Source organism: Sarcophilus harrisii, chromosome 2 (assembly GCF_902635505.1).
Source record: "Sarcophilus harrisii chromosome 2, mSarHar1.11, whole genome shotgun sequence".
NCBI lineage: Eukaryota > Metazoa > Chordata > Mammalia > Dasyuromorphia > Dasyuridae > Sarcophilus > Sarcophilus harrisii.
The window spans coordinates 36,447,054-36,466,016 of NC_045427.1; the positions used below are offsets into that span (position 1 = coordinate 36,447,054).

General features: G+C 46.5%; 1 protein-coding gene across 10 annotated transcripts in view; it reads right to left on the reverse strand.

Annotated features, from left to right (window-relative positions):
* KIFC3 (kinesin family member C3) overlaps nt 1–18,963 on the reverse strand; it is a 60,362-nt gene that overhangs the window by 6,933 nt on the left and 34,466 nt on the right. For 8 of the 10 annotated variants that reach the window (XM_031949911.1, XM_031949914.1, XM_031949912.1 and 5 more), the window contains 13 exons: nt 17,194–17,259; nt 15,339–15,479; nt 15,017–15,256; nt 13,507–13,680; nt 12,193–12,340; nt 11,860–11,990; nt 11,376–11,487; nt 9,686–9,867; nt 8,703–8,807; nt 4,454–4,584; nt 2,847–2,970; nt 1,741–1,870; nt 981–1,210 (listed from right to left, as the gene is read on the reverse strand). In XM_031949911.1, the coding sequence (XP_031805771.1) occupies nt 981–1,210; nt 1,741–1,870; nt 2,847–2,970; nt 4,454–4,584; nt 8,703–8,807; nt 9,686–9,867; nt 11,376–11,487; nt 11,860–11,990; nt 12,193–12,340; nt 13,507–13,680; nt 15,017–15,256; nt 15,339–15,479; nt 17,194–17,259 (1,914 nt within the window). Of the gene's footprint in view, nt 1–980; nt 1,211–1,740; nt 1,871–2,846; nt 2,971–4,453; nt 4,585–8,702; nt 8,808–9,685; nt 9,868–11,375; nt 11,488–11,859; nt 11,991–12,192; nt 12,341–13,506; nt 13,681–15,016; nt 15,257–15,338; nt 15,480–17,193; nt 17,260–18,618; nt 18,690–18,963 lie in introns of all 10 variants that reach the window. The other 2 variants (XM_031949920.1, XM_031949915.1) reach the window with 2 other exon arrangements.

Sequence of the window (18,963 nt, forward strand, 5' to 3'; positions counted from 1 at the left end):
ATTGCTTGCCTTCTCAATGAATAGGAGAAAGGCTAGAGTGAATTTGAAGCTGAAAAAATTTTTAAATTAATATTAAAAATATGAATGTAATTGGGAAATATTTAATAAAAAATATAATTTTAAAATAAAATAAACTCTTGCTTCTGAGCACATGTCTAGAGGCTTCCCCAGACTATTGCTAGAGGAATCCATGACATAAAAAAGTTAAGAATCCCTGATGTAGATGAACTATTGCATGGAAGATCTCAAATGGTCTATACAGGAACAAATGCTTGAGAGCCCATCCCTAATCTTTGGGGATGACATCATGCAGGACAACCATGATGTGCACCAAGAGGAAAAAGAATCACCATGGACCTGCCCCATGGGGACCCTGGTAATCCACAGTAAAGAGGATTTAAAGAGCTGTTCATCCCATAATGGTGCCTCCCCCTCTGCAGGAGGAAGGCTGGAAAACAAGGGGAATCAAACCAGAGCAGGGGTTCTTAACTACTTCTGGGTCAGGGCAATGATAGTCTATGGCTCCCTTCTCAAAACAACAACAAAAACAACACATACAGAAGGATCGATGAAGGAAACAAATTATATGAAAATAATGGTGTGAATTTTTTTTCCTATCCAAGATGACAGATCCCAAAATCCTTTCGTGGACCTTTTGAGGTTCTGTGGACCCAGATTGTCTCTATTCTAAATCTGATGACTTATGGCTGCCCTCTGCCTCCAGAATACACCAGTATAGAAAGCACATCCCCCCAAGGCACCGGGAGGAGACTCAGTCAGTCTGTGTACACTTGGCTAATCCTGCTTCCTGTGCCCTAAGCCTCAGGAAGCTTCTCCGTCACAAGAGGGAGTAGCCTTCTAATTGCAACCCAGGGGTGAGGCAGGCGGGGCACCACTGCTGGGTTTTTCCAGCCGCACCCCCACTTACCCGGGGCCAGCAGAGAGAGCCCCCACCCCACCCCTCTTCCACTGGGGCTCACCTGTACCAGCATGAGGGTTTTGCTGTCCCCACTGAGGGAGTCCTGGAGGAGGTAGGTGAGTTTGGAGTTTCGGAATGGCACATGGCCCTGGCGGGATCGGAGCGCCGAGATCACATCTCCCAGCGCCGACAGAGACTTGTTGATGTACTGGGCCTCGCGGAGCCGGCTGCCCTCCGCTCCCGACTTGCCCACACGTTCGGAGCCAGCCAGGTCCACCAAGTTTAGCTTCCCTGTAGGAGGAGGTCCGAGGAGGATTAGGTGGCAAGGTCGCGCCTGGTCCAGCCTTATCACCTCAAAGGCCCTTAAGACAGACCAGGACCTTGGGCTGGCTGGGCCACAGGACTAACCAGAGACCACAATCTGTTATTCTCAACTACGTTCCCCCAAAAGGAACAAGTCCCGGGAGATCCGATCCGAGGCTCATTTTTGGAGCTGGGTTTCTGGAAGGACACATTCCCAGAGATAACAGCCCGATACTGACCAGGACTAACAGCCCAGGACTAACACAAATAAGTACGAGTACCAGAAAGAAGGAATGATTACCCAACCTCAGCATGGCTTTGATGTTCTTTGGGGGCAAAGAATCGATAATGGTTTGGATAACCTCACCCAGAGTCAGGAAAGGGGGCCAAGGCATCTGCTTTCCTGTGACTCAGCATCGGCTGCCCCTGGGTCTCCCTCGCTTCTTTTTGAAGCCCTGAGGGGTTCAAGCCCTCACTCCCCTCACTCCTCCCTCTAACTCCAACGCCGAGACACTCACCAGTGGTCCGGAGTCCCGTGCTGTAGTCGGTGCCCCGGACGGTGATGATTAAAAGGGCGTGGGAGCGAGAGCTGTGCTCATTGAGGTTGGTATATTCGGTGGTGCGGTTGGTGTGGCCAAATTCAAATACCTGAAAGGGGACAGAACAAAAGCTGGTGTGCATTGATTCTGTGCCTCTGGACAAGGTCACTGAATGACTCAGACCCCACACAGGATGCCTGATGTGGGTAACAAAGATTTCCTTCTTTCCCCTTCAGTCTCATTGCTCTTCTCTGGGATTCACTCCTTCCCCCCAAAGGGGTCGTGTGTGTTCCTAAAAAGTGAGATGAAGGGGAAGGAGCCCTTTCCTGAGGACCCTCTCCTAGGCCACAGGTGCCATCCCCCAAAGCTACCTCGCCAATGATTTCATGGTAGCCAATGGTCTGTGAGCCAGTTTTTAAGCAATTTGCTGGGCTTCCAATGCTCTCTGAGCTTCCTCTGTTCTCTCTCCCCACTACGGAGGAAAGAAGCTATGCTTCTCTAACTCTCTTTTTAGACTAATTAAGCTAAGCTGAGCACAGAGGTATCACTGAACCACAAAGGGTCGGAATCGGGAGGGATATTATAAGGACACCTAGTACCAGTTGTTTTACAGTCAGGGAAACTGAGGCCAGGGAGTGACATCCTCCAGGATACCTGGGGAAGTGAAGGAAAACTGTCCCAATTCCAAATGCAGTGCTCACCATCCTGTAAAGCCTTTCCAGTCTTGGATGGACTGTTTGGGGAGCACCTGCTCCCATGTCTTCACATCCTTTATTATTTCCATTTACCCTGGGTATAGCTTTCCCATATACAGCTTTGTCTTTCCCCATTAGCTCCTTAAGAGCTGGGACTGTCTGTTGCTTTTCTTTGTATCCCCCCAGGATTAATGTTGTGTCTGGCATATAGTTAGTGCTTAATAAATGCACATGGCTGACTGACACTCCCAGTCCAGGGAGAAACAACTGCATTCAAAGAGGGTGAGTCAGTCCCTAGGACTGAAATTTCCATCCCAGAACAAAGGTCCTCCCCCCAGGGCTGATCCCCAATCGGAAAGTGGGGCATCCCCCACCCTATATCCTACGCACCCTGTTAATGTCTTCCACACTCTGTACTTTGAACTCTGTCAGCCCTGGAACGTACAGCTGGCCACTGCCATCAGGACACAGCTTAATCTCAAGCTTCTCCTGGGGCTCCTTTCCCAGCAAGTCCCTGGAGGAATGAGGAGCAAAGGTTGTCAGGGCAGAACTCGGCCGTGAGCTGCCCAGCTGAAAAAAGCACAAACTTGATCCCTTTTTTAAAACCAAAATTATAGACTGACCTATCTATAACTTATTGTCTAAAGCAGGAATGTCCGGCCTTCACTGCCCCTACTGGGCACTGGCCATTCTTGCCTCCGAGATGCTGGAAGGTGAGTCTGAGCAAGGCTTAAGTGAGCCTCCAGACTCCTACCAGAGTTTGGAGGGTCCTATGGGACTCCCTCCTCTCCCCACTGGCAGACAAACTAAGACCGACATTACGGTCCTGAAAGGGGCTGTTTTGTTCCACCAAGGTCAAGGTCCCGAGACTCTTCTCAAAAAAGCTGAGTCCCGACATTCAGCTATGGGCTTCCCATCAGCCCAATTAAGCCTGGGAGGGGTCAGTCTGTTACCTACAATCCACTTCAAAAAGTCTCTGGCCCAAGTGAGGCATCCAGCGTACTGAGCACTGGGAATGCAGCAGAGCAACAGTGGCCCTGCCCCTAATCCTCAAGGGCAGAGGGGTTGGGGGGGGGCCCACCCGGGGGGGCCCACCCTAAAAAAGGCAGCTAGGAGGCAATGATAAAATGTGACATAGGAGTGATGGGAGCAAAGGAGAGCCAGGCAAAGGACTAAGAAATGTGAGAAAGGGGCAGTGAGATGGTTTAGTGGATAAAGGACCAGCTTTGGAATCGGAGGGACTGAATTTAAATCTGGCTTCAGACATTTACTAGCTGTGTGACCTTGGGCAAGTCACATAACCTGATTACCTCACCAAAAAAAAAGTCATTTGAGAAAGTTAAAGAGTATTCTGAACCAGCAAACAGGAGCATAAGGGACTCTGGCTTTTTACGGTTTGCAAAATTATGTTACAAATAATAACTCACTTGATCCTGATGAGAATCCTATGAGGTTAGTACTGTGACCCCATTTTAAAACTAATTGAAAATTTCTAAACGGTACCCCATTTTACAGATGAGAAAACTGGGGGAAAGAGTAGCTAAGTGACTTGCCCAAAATCACACAGCTACATCACTAAGAGAACAAGTGTGTCTAACATTCATTATTTCCTTTAGAATTCCCATGACAGCTCAGGACTGGAAAATGTACCTGCAAAGGCCAAAGGGCAGACCTGAAGGAGCACACCGATCATGGAATCTCAGAGCTGGAAGGGTCCCCTCAGTGGCCAGTAACTGGTACCCAACAGCCATCCCCCGGCCAGCATCCCTGGCAAATGGTCACCTGCCTCCCACCTGAATACCTCCGGCATGGGAGCCTCTGCCTGTCCCCCCATTTTGTTCCTGAAGAGCTCCAGCTCTTAGGAAATCTCTTCCTTCTGCCTAGTCCAGCTCTTCCTTCCTGAGCTTTCTCCTTATTGATCCCACCTCCCCTTGCAAGAGAGCCATCCCTCCCAAAAGAGATGTGAGAGCTTCCCTCCCCATCCCACTGGCCGCTACCTGAGGGCTTCATTATAAATCTCTGCCACGCTGACCGTGATGGTGTACTCCCAGTCCGAAGACTTCTCCTGCACCTCTGAGAAGAGCAGCTGAAGGGCCCGCTGATTGATCCCCGGATTTTCGACAGTTCCCTGGAGGGAGAAAGGGAAACTCCCCAGGTTAGACTTCTCCACCTTAATTAAGCTCAGGCCCAGACCCTGATGTAGAAATCTGACCAGATCTAAATCCTCAGAGTGACGTTCAAAGCTTTCATTTTGGACTCACCCTCAGCTCATCCCTAATGCAGATGCTCTGTTCTAAGGAGACTCAGGCTCGAATTTTCCCACTCTGTCACTCCCTATCCATGAGACTCAGGTAAGCCTTTCCATGTCTCAGTTTCCTTTCTAAAGAATGAGAGGGCCGGCCTAGGTATCTCTAAGAGCCTTTCTGGGTCTAAATTTATAATTCTTCCTCTCCTACAAAATGCCATCCTCATTCCCACCGTCATGGTTTTGCTTGAGTGATTCCTACCACTCAGAATGCCCTTTATTACCTCTCTTCTATGCCCAGTGAAGCCCTCTCCATCCATTAAGGCCCAGAACAAGCCCCACATCCTCTGGAGAGCCCTCTCTGGCTCTCATTTCCTAAGGCGATTACTGTATGTACAACACAGCTGAGTATTTAATAGCATATTGTCTTGTATTCAATCAATCAATCAATGCACAAATATTTGTCAGGCATTTTTAATAATGCGTCTCTTCCCTAGGGGCAGCTAGATGGTGCAGTGGATAGAGCAGCAGCCCTGAAAAGTCGGGAGCATCTGAGTCCAAATCTGGTCTCAGACACTTAACATTTCTTAACTGCGTGACCTTGGGCTAGTCACAACCCCAATTACCTCAGTAATTATATATATATATATATATATATATATATATATATATATATAGTCTCTTCCCTATGCTAAAATATCTCTTTGGGGATAAAACTAGTGCAGGATAAACTGTTTTCAAAGATTTTGGCCTACTTGAAGACTCACGATAAATGAGATCCAAAATAAGAAATGTTCAATTGAATCGTACAGTATATTTGAGGATGGGCTATTTGGGGACCCAGAGCCATTTACAGGCCTAATACAGTATCCCGCAATCAGGAGCCATAATCAATGTTTGGTGAAGAACTGAACTGGCCCAATCAGCCATGCCGGGGTTGCATATTCAGAGCAGAATGGGATCTTGGGGATGATCTGGTCCAGTGGTTCTCAGCATCTTCACATGAAGCCTCATCTCACAGAGCAATAAATAGGCCTCCTGCTTGTCCAGGGTTAGACATGGCGAGAGGCAGAGGTGAGGAGCAGACAGAACCGGCCTGTCTCTGAGTGAACGTAGCCTTCCAGATGGATTTCACACTCCTTGAAGACAGGGGACTCTGCCTTGCCCAGAGACGCCGCTTTGGGGGGCCTTGGAGCCTGGTTGGGATGAGCAGAGATCTGCTCCCCTCCCTCTCCATGCTCTCTTCCACTTGACTCAGCCTGGCGCCCGCCCCATCCCTGCCATCTATACCCCCACCAGCCTCATGAATCACGGAGCAAGAACTGAGCTGGTTTGTGGGGACGGAGGAGACGGAGGCCACGAGCGTGGACAAAAAGGTGAAAGGGCATTCATGGAGCGCTTCCCATGCGCCAGACTCAGCGCTTCTCAGCTCTCTGGGTCCAGGTTGGGTTTCTGTGGAACTGCTTCATCCGGAAAGGCCTGTTTCTGTTCCTCTTGCCCCAGATCTCAAAGTCCTCCTCCTGGGCAGCTGCTGCTCCTCCCCCCTTCCCACCCACTTTTCTCTCACCCACAAGAGCTGAAAAGCACCGCTCTATTGCTATGAACATGCCAAAAAAAGTTAAATAAAGCCCAAGGGCTGAGATTTCTCCTCTCTCTCTCCCCATTGTCAGGAAGTCCTTATCGTTAACCTAAATCTCTCCTGCTTGCTCCTGCTTGATTCACTGGGAGGGAGGACAGGCGGGAATGTCTCTTTAGACGTTCAGGGACCATTATCCCCCCTCATTCTTCTCCTCTTGGACTGAATGATCCTATTAGTAGCTTTCCTCATGGGTTTTGGATTCCCCAACTCTTTGGGGACATCTTCTCTACTGGGATTGCCAATCTACCTTGGATTGAGCAGCCAGATGGAGGCTGAGTATCAGGGAGATTCCAAATAATCCCCCATTGGGGAGGATGGCAGTTCCCGTGGCAACAGCTTTCAGAAATACAGCCCTGCATGGCTGGATCTCTCCCTAGACTGGACATTCTCCGAGGGGGAGGGCTGGCCCTAAGCTTTGTGGACTGGCCAGTGGACCAAGCACCTCCTCAAAGTCCCCTGATAATATCCTCGTCACCTCCTTAAGTCACAAAGGACACAGTCTGCCCCTCAGCCATCCAACTGTCATATACCAACTCATTTTCCAAAAGATCCTGGACTTTGGGAGTGTTATTCCTGCTATCAGCCTCCCAGATCATGGCGGGACCTGGCAGCTACCACACCCAAGTTCTAGCACAGTACTTTGCATACAGTAGGCACATCATAAATGTTTAGTGAATTGAACTGTCAAATAGACTTTTATTGCCTTCTCTTCTGGGTTTTCCAGACCGTGTCCCTTTGTCAAAGATTGCGAGCATTCAGAGGTTTTTTTAAAGGTTCACAAAGCGCTTACTATGTGTTACTTCATTTGATCCTCCCAACCACCCTGTGGCTGCTGTCATTATTCCCATTTTATCACTGAAAAACCGAGCATTAAGAGAACCCCAGGGCCACATGGCTAGTATCTGGGGCAGGACTTGAACTCAGGACCTGCTCACTCAGGGCAGATGCCCTCCCCTCCACTTGCCAGAATCTCTGCACTGGAAGGCTGTTCCCAGGTAATTCCAGGTGGTGGGAGAATAGGAAATGTCTCTACAGCATCCAGGACAAATGTTAACAGAGCCTCTTCCTGGGGGATGTCTAGCAACCAACTCGCCACATCCTGAAGCAAATCACTCCACTATTTGGCAATTCTAATTCCAGTGAACAGAGCGCTGGACCAGGAGTCACTGAGACAGGAGGGACCTGAATTCAAATCCAGCCTCAGATACTTCCTACCTGTGTGTAACCCTGGACAAGTCATTTCATCCTTTTTACCTGTTTCCTGAACTATAAAATGGGCTAGAGAAGGAAATGGCCAATCACTCCAGGACCTCTGCTAAGAGAACCCCAAATTAAGTAGAGCTGGACACCACGGAACAACAATTGTATACTGAAACAAAAGTCTGCCTCTCGATAACTTCTCTCCACGGACTCTGGCTCTGACCAGAGAGGCTGAGCAGACTGGATTTTTTTTTTTAATTTTATTTTTTATTTATCTATTTTATTATTATTTTTTTAATCCCTCACCCACATAACTGTGCCAGTGTCTGAAGGCGGCTCTTCTAGACTTTCTAGACATCCCATGGTAATGTGGGATTCCCCCACTTAATTCCTTATTTTCTTCCAATCCTAAATAAAGGGGAAGAGGAATGGGGAAGACTTAGAATTGATGGACTCTGAGGGCAAGCCCAGCCCCACGGTATGGGGCAAAACAAAAGGAGCACTGAATTTGGAGTCATGTGGTATGACCTTAACTGCAATTCAGGCTCCTCATTTGACAAAGGTAAAGGAGAGACTAGATTATTAAATTTTCTTCCAGTTCCAAAAAATCAAAGATGCTACAATCTATGATTCAAAGCACTTAATTATTCTCCAAGCTACATGCACTAGATCCCTTGACAAATGGAGGACATGGCCTCTAGTCCTCTTGGTGCCCCTGTCTTGGCTACAGTACAGAGTCTGTGCCCTTCCTAAAAAGAGTGCTCAGAACTGGACAGAGGGCTCCAGATGTGGTCTCATCAAGGAGGAGGACACTCTATTAATGCAGCTTAAAATCACCTGAGCTCTGGGAACTATCACAGTAGAATGATGTCCACTCAGATACCAAGATCATTTTCCTTATGAAGATTTGGTTGACCAATAAAACCCCTGTCCTTCCTATTCCTCTTAGGACGAATTCCAAATGACTAATTAGAACAAATTTGTCATTTATAATGTTGGTCACTGGCCCAGAGGTCCCTTAATAGTGGAGGCCTAAATTCTGACTCTCAGAGGTCAAGCATCCCAACCTCCCTTTGGACATCATTGAGAAAATGCCCAACAGGGCAGCCGTAGTAGACCAGAAGCCAGAGTCAACATACAAGGAAGTTCCCCAAGAGCCTACCTCCATTGTGTAAGTTTTGCCAGCCCCAGTCTGTCCGTAGGCAAAAATGCAGACATTGTAGCCATCGATGCATGAAGTGATCAAAGCCTGGACTTCTTGGAACACCTGCCAAGGAGGATGGGAGAAGAGAATGAAAGTGACTCTTTCAGGGAGGCAGTTTGTCTTCTCTCTGCAAATAATGTCCCCATCAGCAAAGAGAAGAGATTGAGATTCTGGCTTACATTCAAGACATCTCAGAGCTGAATGGTTTTATTTCACAAATTTAGGAAAGACTTTTGGGAAAGTTCTATTCATTTACTCATTTATTCAGCCAACTGATCAACCTAACCAATAATAATAAATTCTTTATTAACAAAATACAACAACGCATTGTTATTACTGAATGAATAAATGAACCGAGCCTTCCTAAACAGAACTTTCTCAGTTAATCATGTCATTATGTAGACAAATAGATGAATAATAGTGCATTTATTTAATAACAAGTAGATCACTATATAGTTGAATAGATACATTTCTTACTGTTGAATGAAAGGGATTTTCTTAAAACTGATGAAATTAAAAGGGCTTCATTTTCCCTAATACCTTCCTTAGATTTTATACTGAGAAAGGGAAGGGAATAAGCATTTCTAAAGCACCTACTGTGTGCCAGTTACTGTGCTAAACACTTTACAAATATTATCTCATTTGATCCTTGAAATCACCCTGAGACATAAATGTTATTATTATTTCTGTTGACAATTCAAATCTGGCTTTAGACAACTTAATCATTATGGGACTATGGGCAAATCAACTTAACCTCTGTTTTCCTCAATTTCCTCACCTGTAAAATGGGAATAATAAACAACAGCACCTACATTTGTGGAGTTATTGTGAAGATCAAGTAGGATATTTGTAAAATGCTTAGCACAGAGTCCGGCACATAAAGGTATTTATTAAATGCTTGTTGACTGGCTTTCTCTGCGGGGAGGGGAACCATCACTCACATCTTGTTGGGTTGCGTGTGGAGGAAACACTTTGTCCAGCTCAAAAGACACTGACTTTCCTTTGTGTAGCAAGTGGATGACAGCATCATCGTCAGAGTCAAAAGTCACCGCGTTGGCAGCCTCAGACCCGTCCCCGTCCTCTTTGGTGATGGGCCGGACCCGGCCAATCACACGGATGTTTCCTTCATTACAGAGTGCAGGAAGAAAGGTTAAGAAAAAAGATCAGTGCAAAATGGAAATCACAATCGTGACAAATTCTCACAACCTTCCTCAGCCCAGAAACACTTAGCTCGATCATGCACACTGGCTACAAAGCTTTTTCTATTACTATTTTTCTCTGTGGAGGGTGCATATAATACATAATACATGATAATAAAATTATCAAAAAAAATCAATAATATAGGATTTGTATAAAACAAAAGTAGCATTTATTAAGAGCCTACTATGCATTGGATACTGAATTAAACACGTTATAAATATTATTGCTTTTGATCCTCACAACCACCTCAGGAATCAGATCATCCTAATTTACAGTTGAGAAATCTGAGACAGACAGTTGTTAAGTGACTTTATTAGGATCACACAGCCAGTTAAGTAGCTGAGCCTAGATTTGAACTCGAGTCTCTGATTTCAAGCCCAGCTGTCCCGAAAGAATTCTACCAGTAACAGCAAGAAAAGGCTATTACTGTCACTAAAACTTTATAGAGACCCATGATGGTTGACAGCACATACACACCCCACCTCCAACAAGATTTCTGAGACCAGTTAGATCTCTAAAATTATTAAATACTACTCATAAATACAATGATCCAAGACAATTCAAAAAGACCCATGATGAAAAATTCTATCCACCCCCCAGAGGGTAAACTGATGAACTGAGTACAGATTCAAACATGCTTTTTTCTCTTTCTTCAGATGGGGGATAGAGAGAGGAGTTTTTGCAACATGGCAATAGTTTTGTATGGGTTTACATATATAACTGCTACATTGCTTGCATTGTCAAGGAGTCAAGGAAAGGGTAGAAGGAAAGATGAGGATGTAGAACTCAAAATTTTAAAAAAATATTATGTTAAAAATTTTTTATTCATAATTGGGAAATAGTGAATTAAAAATATCAAAATAAATACAAATTAAATAAAAATGTACATGTAATTTGAAAACATTTAAATGAAATAGATAAAAATATTTTTTAATTATTAAGCACTTTTAGTAAATATTTATGATATATCAATACAGTGGCAAGTGCTAAGATTACAAAGAAAAGCAAAAACAAGTTGTTTATATAATTATGAGATTTATGCAAAGTAAAAGGAAGATTCTCAATAACATTTGACAAAGGACATCCACTAGCAACCCCAGCCATCCTAGCTCATTCCTCAGGGTAAAAATAAGCATATATTAAGCACTTTTATGTGCCAGGAATTGTATTAGGCACTTTACAAATATCATCTCAATTGATCCTGAGAGACCAGGGGTCTTGTTCCATTGCTGAAAGATGCAGATGCCATTTATTCAATTTCAGAAACTTTCTGAAACCGTTTTCTTCTTTTCTCAACCTGTCCCCTGATCCAGAATTATAGCACCAGTGTAGCACTGATGGCTTTAACTCCCTTCCACTCTGCTCCCCTAAAACCCCAGTCCAAACCTACCCTCCTCCTACCCTCCCCTCCCCCCCCCCTTTATTCCTCACCTTTCAGCCTCACCAGCTCATTGTGGCACTTTTTGCGGAGCTGCAGTTCCCGGCGGTATTTCCTCAGCAATTCACGGTTTGTGTTGTTCACTTCTTCGATGGCTTGGCCAATCTGAGGAAAGGAAGATGGAAGAGGTGAGCAAGAACTAAGTAGTCCTCTTCTCCCCGCAGCGTGGTTATGGAGCCTAAAAGGGCTTCCCTTTTCCCCATATCCAGGCAAGATGGTCCACATCCTGAAGTTTGGGAGACAGCACTGAGCCAGGATTTGTCTAGGCTCTACCATTAATTTGTTGTGTATTCCTGGACAAGTCACTTGTCCCCTTCTCAACCCAAATTTTCTCTATTAAATGAAGGAGCTGGAAGGAACCCAGATCCAGGATTCTAGAAGCCTTGAAACTCATTAAGAAAGGCTGGAAGTAGGGATAGGAATCATGTCTGTGGTTGGGGTGGGTAAGAAGCCCCCCGGCCCCTTCCTAATACCCACCTCTGCTTTGGCACTCTTCAGGGCTTCCTGAAGCAGGAGAGGGAAATCTCGAACCTGCCTCTTCAGGCCATTGTAATCATTGGTGAGGGTCCGAAGGGCTGGCTGCAGAGTCAGGAGGTTGGTTCTGACGCCTGGAAATGGGAGGTGGGAAATGGAAAGTCAGTGATTGCTACTATGAGGGATATTATTTATTATCTACTATTAAAGGGATAGTGAATGGCTAAGCACTCTCTTTTAGCCAAAGGCAGGGCAGATATCGTCAGAAAATGAGGTCCAGAAAATCTGGAGGGAGGGGAAGGTGGTAGGAGAGAAGGGCTCCCCTCCCTTTCTCACCTGCCAGGTTTTCATGCACAGCTTTCATTTCTACTTGGGCCCTTGCAAAAGCTTCCTCAATGGCCCGGTTCTTGTCCTCTTCCATGGTCTGCATCTCCTCCAGCATCTGCCCGTGAGCCCGCTCCAGCTCCGACTCGTACATCATGATCTGGGAGCCGGGAAGAAGAAAACCTGGAAAAGCTGCATCCCTGGGCAGCTCTTCCTTTGAACAAGGTGCATCAACCCCCACCCTCCCTACATTCCCACTGCAGGTGATGGCAAAAACCCTGAATGGCCGGGAAGTCAGGGAGGAGACACAGAGGGTCTGTTTTCTAGTCTCTGCTTTGTCACTAACTCCCAGGGGGAACCCCTGCCCCTCTCTAGGTCTCAGAGATCTGACACCGATCCTATGAGTCAATTCAACATTCATTCATTCATCAAACATGTATTGAATGCCTACTGTGTTGCAAGACTCAATGATTCTCTTCAGTCTCAGGATGGCCCAGAATTCTTAAAGTCATAAGCAATTTGTAATTTTTTTGTAAATTTGTAATTTTTTATTGTTTATTTGTTTGTTTTGCTGAGGCAATTGGGATTGACTTGCCCAGGGTCACAGCCTACTATGGGCCAGACACTGTAATAAGCACTGATGATACAAAAAAAGGGCGAAAGATAGTCCCTGCCCTCAAGGAGTTCACAATCTAACAGAAGAAGGGAAAAGCTACATACAGGACAAACAGGAGAAAACTAACAGAGCGAATACCAGAATCAAAAGGATTTTAATTGAGACTTAAAGAAGCCCCAGATGTCAGAAGCTGGAGTGGAAAAGGGAGGTTGTTCCAGGAATGGGAGACAGAGAAAATGCCTGGGGCCAAGAGATGGAGGGTTTTGTTCCTGGCACAGCTAAGAGGTTCAACCATCACCAGGCTGGCAGTTGGGTGATAAAAGTCTGGCCATGGAAACTCCCCAAGCCCATCCTCTAAGGCAGCAATTAAAGGGTTGTCTCAGGAGAAGAGAGCAGACACTGGTGAAATCATGACTCCTTAGCCCCTTACTAGAGTGGAAGCTCCATGAGGGCAAACATTTCACATCCCTCCCAGCATCCAGTGAAGGGATCTGCACACAGCAGGGGCTGAATAAGTACAAACTCTGTCTCTCTGTTTCTATCTCTGTCTCTCTGTGTCTTTATTTCTGTCTCTCTGTGTCTCTCTCCATCTCTCTCTGCTTTTTCTCTCTCTGTCTTTCTTTCTCCTTCTGTCTCTGTTTCTGTATCTCTGCGCCTCTGTCTCTCCTTTTGCTAATGCAAGGATATGGAAGCTTCCCTAGGGACCATACCTGGGCCTTGAGCTGGGTTGTCGTGTGCTGAGAATTCTGAAGCTGCTGTTCCATTTCCTTCAGCACTTGCCTCTGCATCCCCACCTGCTCTTGTAAATACTGGTTCCGGGCTTCGGTTTCACACAGGGCCTGCTTAGTCTTGGATGAATCTACTTCCACCGTCTTGATGATGTACTAAAAGAGACATATAAAGAAAAGTTACTATCTTACCAGGAGAGAGACAGAGACAAAGAAAGAAAAAAAGGAGAGAAGAGAGGAGAAGAGAAGAGAAAGGCGGGATGAGGAGGAGAGGAGACACAGAGAGACAGAGGCACAGAAAGAGACAGAGAGAGAGGCAGGAGAAAGAAAAGGGAAAAGATGGAAAGAAGAAAAACGAAGACAGAGACAGAAAACAAAAAGAGAGGAGAGAGGAGGAGAGGGGAAGAAACAGAAGAGAGAGAGAAGGGGAGGGGAGCAGGGAGAGGTGAACAATGCAGACAAGACTAGCAGAACACTCTGTCTTTGCTGGATCAGCATCCTTCCTAAGGTCTCCCTATAGCCCCTTTATCCCCAACCGGACAGAAAGGACAAGCTGACCCAGGACAGTGGCAGTGGCCCATGGGGCAGAACAGCCCCTGTTAGGAGTCAGAGCCCTGGGCTTCAATCCTGGGCTTTGCAACTGACAACCTCAGTTTCCTTTTCTGCCAAATGTCAGGACTGGACTAGATCAGTGCTTCTTAAAGTTTTTTCACTTATAACTCCCTTTTTGCCTGAGAAGTTTGTACATGACCTTAAGTATAAGAGTATATAAAATAGGTATACAATCAAACATTTACTGATAATAAACCATCATTTCATGACCCCCTAATTCAGTTATGAGATCCCACATGGGGTCGAAAACCACAGTTTAGACGAGCTGATCTCTAAAATTCCTGGATTCGGGTCAGGGAAGAACAGGGTTCGAGTCCCGTAGTTGTGGGACTCTGAGGAAAATCAATCTCCCCAAGGCTCAGTCTCCTTATCTGAAAAATGGGAGAGCTGGGGAGGGGATGTCTCCCAAGTTCTGAGATCACAGGTTCTCAGTTTCTCAGCTCCCGTTGATTAAGCAGCTATCGCTGCCGGACACCGAGTTCAGGGCCAAGGCGACACAAGAAAAACCCCACTAGTGTCTGTCCTCCAGGACCCTCTGGTCCAATGGGAGAGACAATGGGGGTATGTCCAAGACGGAGCCGGGGTGAGACCAGAACCGAGATCCCTCAGCCTTTCCTCCGCATACGGTGAAAGGGCGGCCCAGCTCGTTTCTAGGAGTCGCCACTTCCTCCCTCTCCCCCAAAGTCAGTTTTCTGGAAGTTACCCAAAGTGACAGCCGAGGCAGGGCCGGCCACGGGCGCGTCATCGGGGAACGAGCCCGCTCCCCGGCCCGGGGCTGGCTACCTGCGCCGGTAGAGTCCGCTCCCCCGGGAGTTCCCGCGGCCGGCCCCGCCTCCAGCCTGCCGCCTGCCTCCGCGGGGGAGGGGCTCGTGGGCCTCACCTTGATGGGCTGAGGCTGCGCCTTGAGGGTGGCGATGGTCTCCTGGCTGTCCCGCAGGCGCCGGCTCAGCCGCTCCTCTTCCTCGGCCTTCTCGGCCAGCGAGTCCTTGAGGCGCAGCTCGACCTCGGCCAGCCGGTCGGTCTTCTGGTGCACCTCCAGGTCCAGCTCGGCCAGCCGGCTCTTGTTCTCCTCCGTCTCCAGCTGCAGCTGGGCCAGCTTCTCCCGCAGCTGGGCGCTCTCCTGGGGGGAGAGGGGGGGGGGGGGTCAGGCCGGGCCGCCCGCCGCCTGCGGCCCGGCCCCGGCCCGGCCCGGCCCCGCACACCTTGCTGTGCTCACACTCGGAGCACGGGGGCGGCCGCGCCCGCAGCTCCTGCAGCTCCGCCTCGCATCGCTTCATGTCCTGCCGCAGCCGCTCATTCTCCACCATCAGCAGGTCCCGGTGCTTCTCCAAGTCTGTGCCCCCCTGGAAGGAGAAAGGCCGGCATGGGCAGGGCCGCGGGGGGAGAGAGGGACCCCGACGGCCCTTCCGCCCCACCCGGGCCGGGGTCCCCGCGGCTTCTTTCCCCGAGGGTGAAGGCGCCCAACACGGTTCTCCCCGAATAGCGGCTGTGCTGTCCAGTAGCGGGGCGAGCCGGGAGCGTCTGGGCCCGTTCCTTCTCCACAGCATTGGAATTTGGACACGGGGTCAACAGCCCTTTTTCGGTAGCAGGGACAGGTCTCTAAGGGTGCGCAAACCCGGCGTCCTCCGGGTGAAATGCACGGGGGGTATTCTGGGGTATGCATGTATGTGTGGGGGGCTATGTATATGTATATATCCCTATATGAGATGGATGGATGACAGGCAGACAGATGGATGGATGGACAGATGAATGAATGGATAGACAGACAGATCGATATTAGACAGATGGATAGATAGGCAGGTAGATAGATGGATAGGCAGATATTAGGTTGATAGACAGGTAAACGATGGATAGATAAACAGGTAGAAAGATGAATAGACAGGTAGGTAGATAGATGGATAGAAGGCCAAACAGATAGATGGATGAATGGATGGCTAAACAGATAGATGAACAGGCAGGTAGATAGAGAAATGCATAGAAGGATGGATGGATGAATAAAAAAACTGCTAAGTGATAGTACGGTGAGCAGAGTGCTGAGCCTGAAGTAAGGATGATCTGAGTTCAAATATAATGTCAGATAATTCCCAACTGTGTGACTCTGAACAAGTCACTTACCCCTGTTTTTCAAAGTATTTAACATTTATAAATACTAGGTTTATCACATATCACATAATAAATCACATAAGAGAACAAATATATACATGTGTATAAACACACATATACAAGCTTTGGAGCACTTTGGGTTGCAGAGAATAGAGCTGAGTCTGGAAGATTGCAGTTCAAAATACCTTAGAAACATCACTGTTGTTTTGGAGACTGGATCTCCTCCTCCTGCCTAGGCTAGAAAGTGCAGCTGTGATCATCACGGAAGCTTTGACCTGCTCCGTTTTGAAATCTGGGCAAGTTTGGTGGCCAGGTGTCCTCTTCCCAGAAACCCACCAGTGTCAGACTTGGCATGGACACCTGAGAACTCACCAGCCACTACAATCCACCAACCTCAGCCTCTCTAGTCATAAGTACCACCATGGTGGACCTTAAACATGCATTAGCTATATCACTCTAAGCAAGACATTGAAACTCTTTCAATCTCAGTTTCCTCACCTGTAAAATGGAGCTAACAATAGTACACATACTCCTTTACATGGTTGTCATGAGGATCAAGTATGGCAACATAAAAAAACAAGCTTTGCAAACCTTAAAGTGTTATACAAATGCTAATTACTATATTGAATAATAAAACTTGTGTTTCTATATCTCTATATACATGTACATGAATTTATGACTAGAGACAGAGACAGAAAGATAGAGAAATAGATGGATGCATGGATAGAGCAATAGACAAAACGAGACAAGAGAAAGAGATAGACAAAGACAGATGGATGGATGAGTGGATGGATAGATATAGATGTAATGAGAGGATAGCCAACATAAGACATGCTTAAGGACCAGAGATGGCAATGGAGATGGAGGTGGAGCTGTACACACAGTGAGCATTGTGGGAAATACTTCAGGTTTCATCACATCACCTTCCCTGTGTATATGTCAAAGGCGACTCACCAGCTCTGAGCGGAGTCTATTCACTTCCTGGACTTGGCCAATGAGTTTCTCCTTCAGATTTTCCACCTGTCAACAGGAAACCAAAGTTATGCTAAGCCAGTCCTCCATCCTCATGGCACGCTCCCTGTGCAACCTTGGGTGGATGACCTCTTTAGGCCACAGTACTTTTTTGGAGAGTAGAGGAACAGCCTCAGCATCTTTCCCTATAAAATGACCCTATGCTCTCTACTTGGGGCTTGCCTCCTGACCCGTTTCTTCCTAGAAGCAGAATAACCTCTCTAGTTATTCCCCAAGCCATGATCTCCTCTGTTCCTCCTTCTGAATGTCTCCTTCATTAAGTTCTCTCTCCAAGTGCAATGAGCCCCAGGTCTATGAGTCTACTCTGGAGTATGGGAACAGAGCCAAGGATAAGGCAGAAGCCCCATGACTGTATTCTGAAGGGTCAGGAGAGTCTGAAAAAGAAATAACCCCCATTAGCCTCTCCATGCCTTCCAATCAATCTTCATCTTGACTGATTTTCCAGCTGGCCTGCTCCTGTCAAGAGATAATTGGGCATTTTGCCCAACTGTAGGCATTTTGCTAACTGTAAATGCAGGCCTTCCAGATCCTGGTACTGGGGTCTCAAGACAATGTCCGACTTATACAATTAACTGTCTTCCATTAGGAATATTTCTAATATGTAGTTATGTGGGAGGGGCGGGAGATAGGACATGATTTGAATATATTCAAATTTATGTACTGATGGGATAAGGCTCTCAGGTCTCCCTATTCTTATATAGATTTTATCATCCCTAAAAGGAAAACTGAAATAAAGTCTGAGTACTTTCAGAGAACTCCTGTCACATCTCTTAACTGGCACAGCTATATTAATGGGACTCCAAATTTGGGGTCTCATACCCCCTTCTCTAACATCAAAAATCCTCCCTGGTAGGTATGATATTTTTTAAAAATGCAGATCTTAATGATTTAAGGAGACTTAAGCCTCCTCTCCCATCCATCATCCATCCATCCCACAGTTGCCAAAGCCATCTTCCTAAATTTCAAGTCTGACCATGTTATTTTATTTTTCTCCTCAATAAGGTCCACTGGCTCCCTGTTACTTTGAGGATCTCCTCTGATGGACATTTGAAGCCTTTGGCAACCTGGTCCCAGATACCTCTTCAACCTTGCACGCCCACCACAGTCAAACCAAAGCGTTTTTCTTTCTGTCCCTTATACCTGACAATTCACTTCTGCAACATATCTAAAATATTTCTTTCTTGCCCGCTTCTCTGAAGTCCTAATTTTTTTTGAAGCTAAGCTCAATTGCCACCTTCTGCATAAGGTCTTTCTTGATGCCCCAAGCCACTAATATCTTTTCCCCCAAAATCATCTTATATTTATGAATATGTACATACACACATATAGACACATATGTTGCCTTACCAAAGGTAAACTCCTAGAAGTTAGGAATTTTTTCACTTTTGTCTTTGTCTCCCCAGCATCTGGCATAAAACCTGACACATAATAGGTACTTATTAAGTGCTATACATAATAGGTGCTTAATACGTGCTGCCATATAATAGGTGCTTTAAAAATGCTGGCACATAATAGGTATTTAATCAGTGCAGGCACATAACAGGTGCTTTAAAAATGCTGGCACATAATAGGTATTTAATCAGTGTAGGCACATAACAGGTGCTTAATTAATGCGGACACATAATAGGTGCTTTTAAAATGCTGGGACATAAGTACTGCACATAATAGGTGCTTCATAAATGCTTACTGATT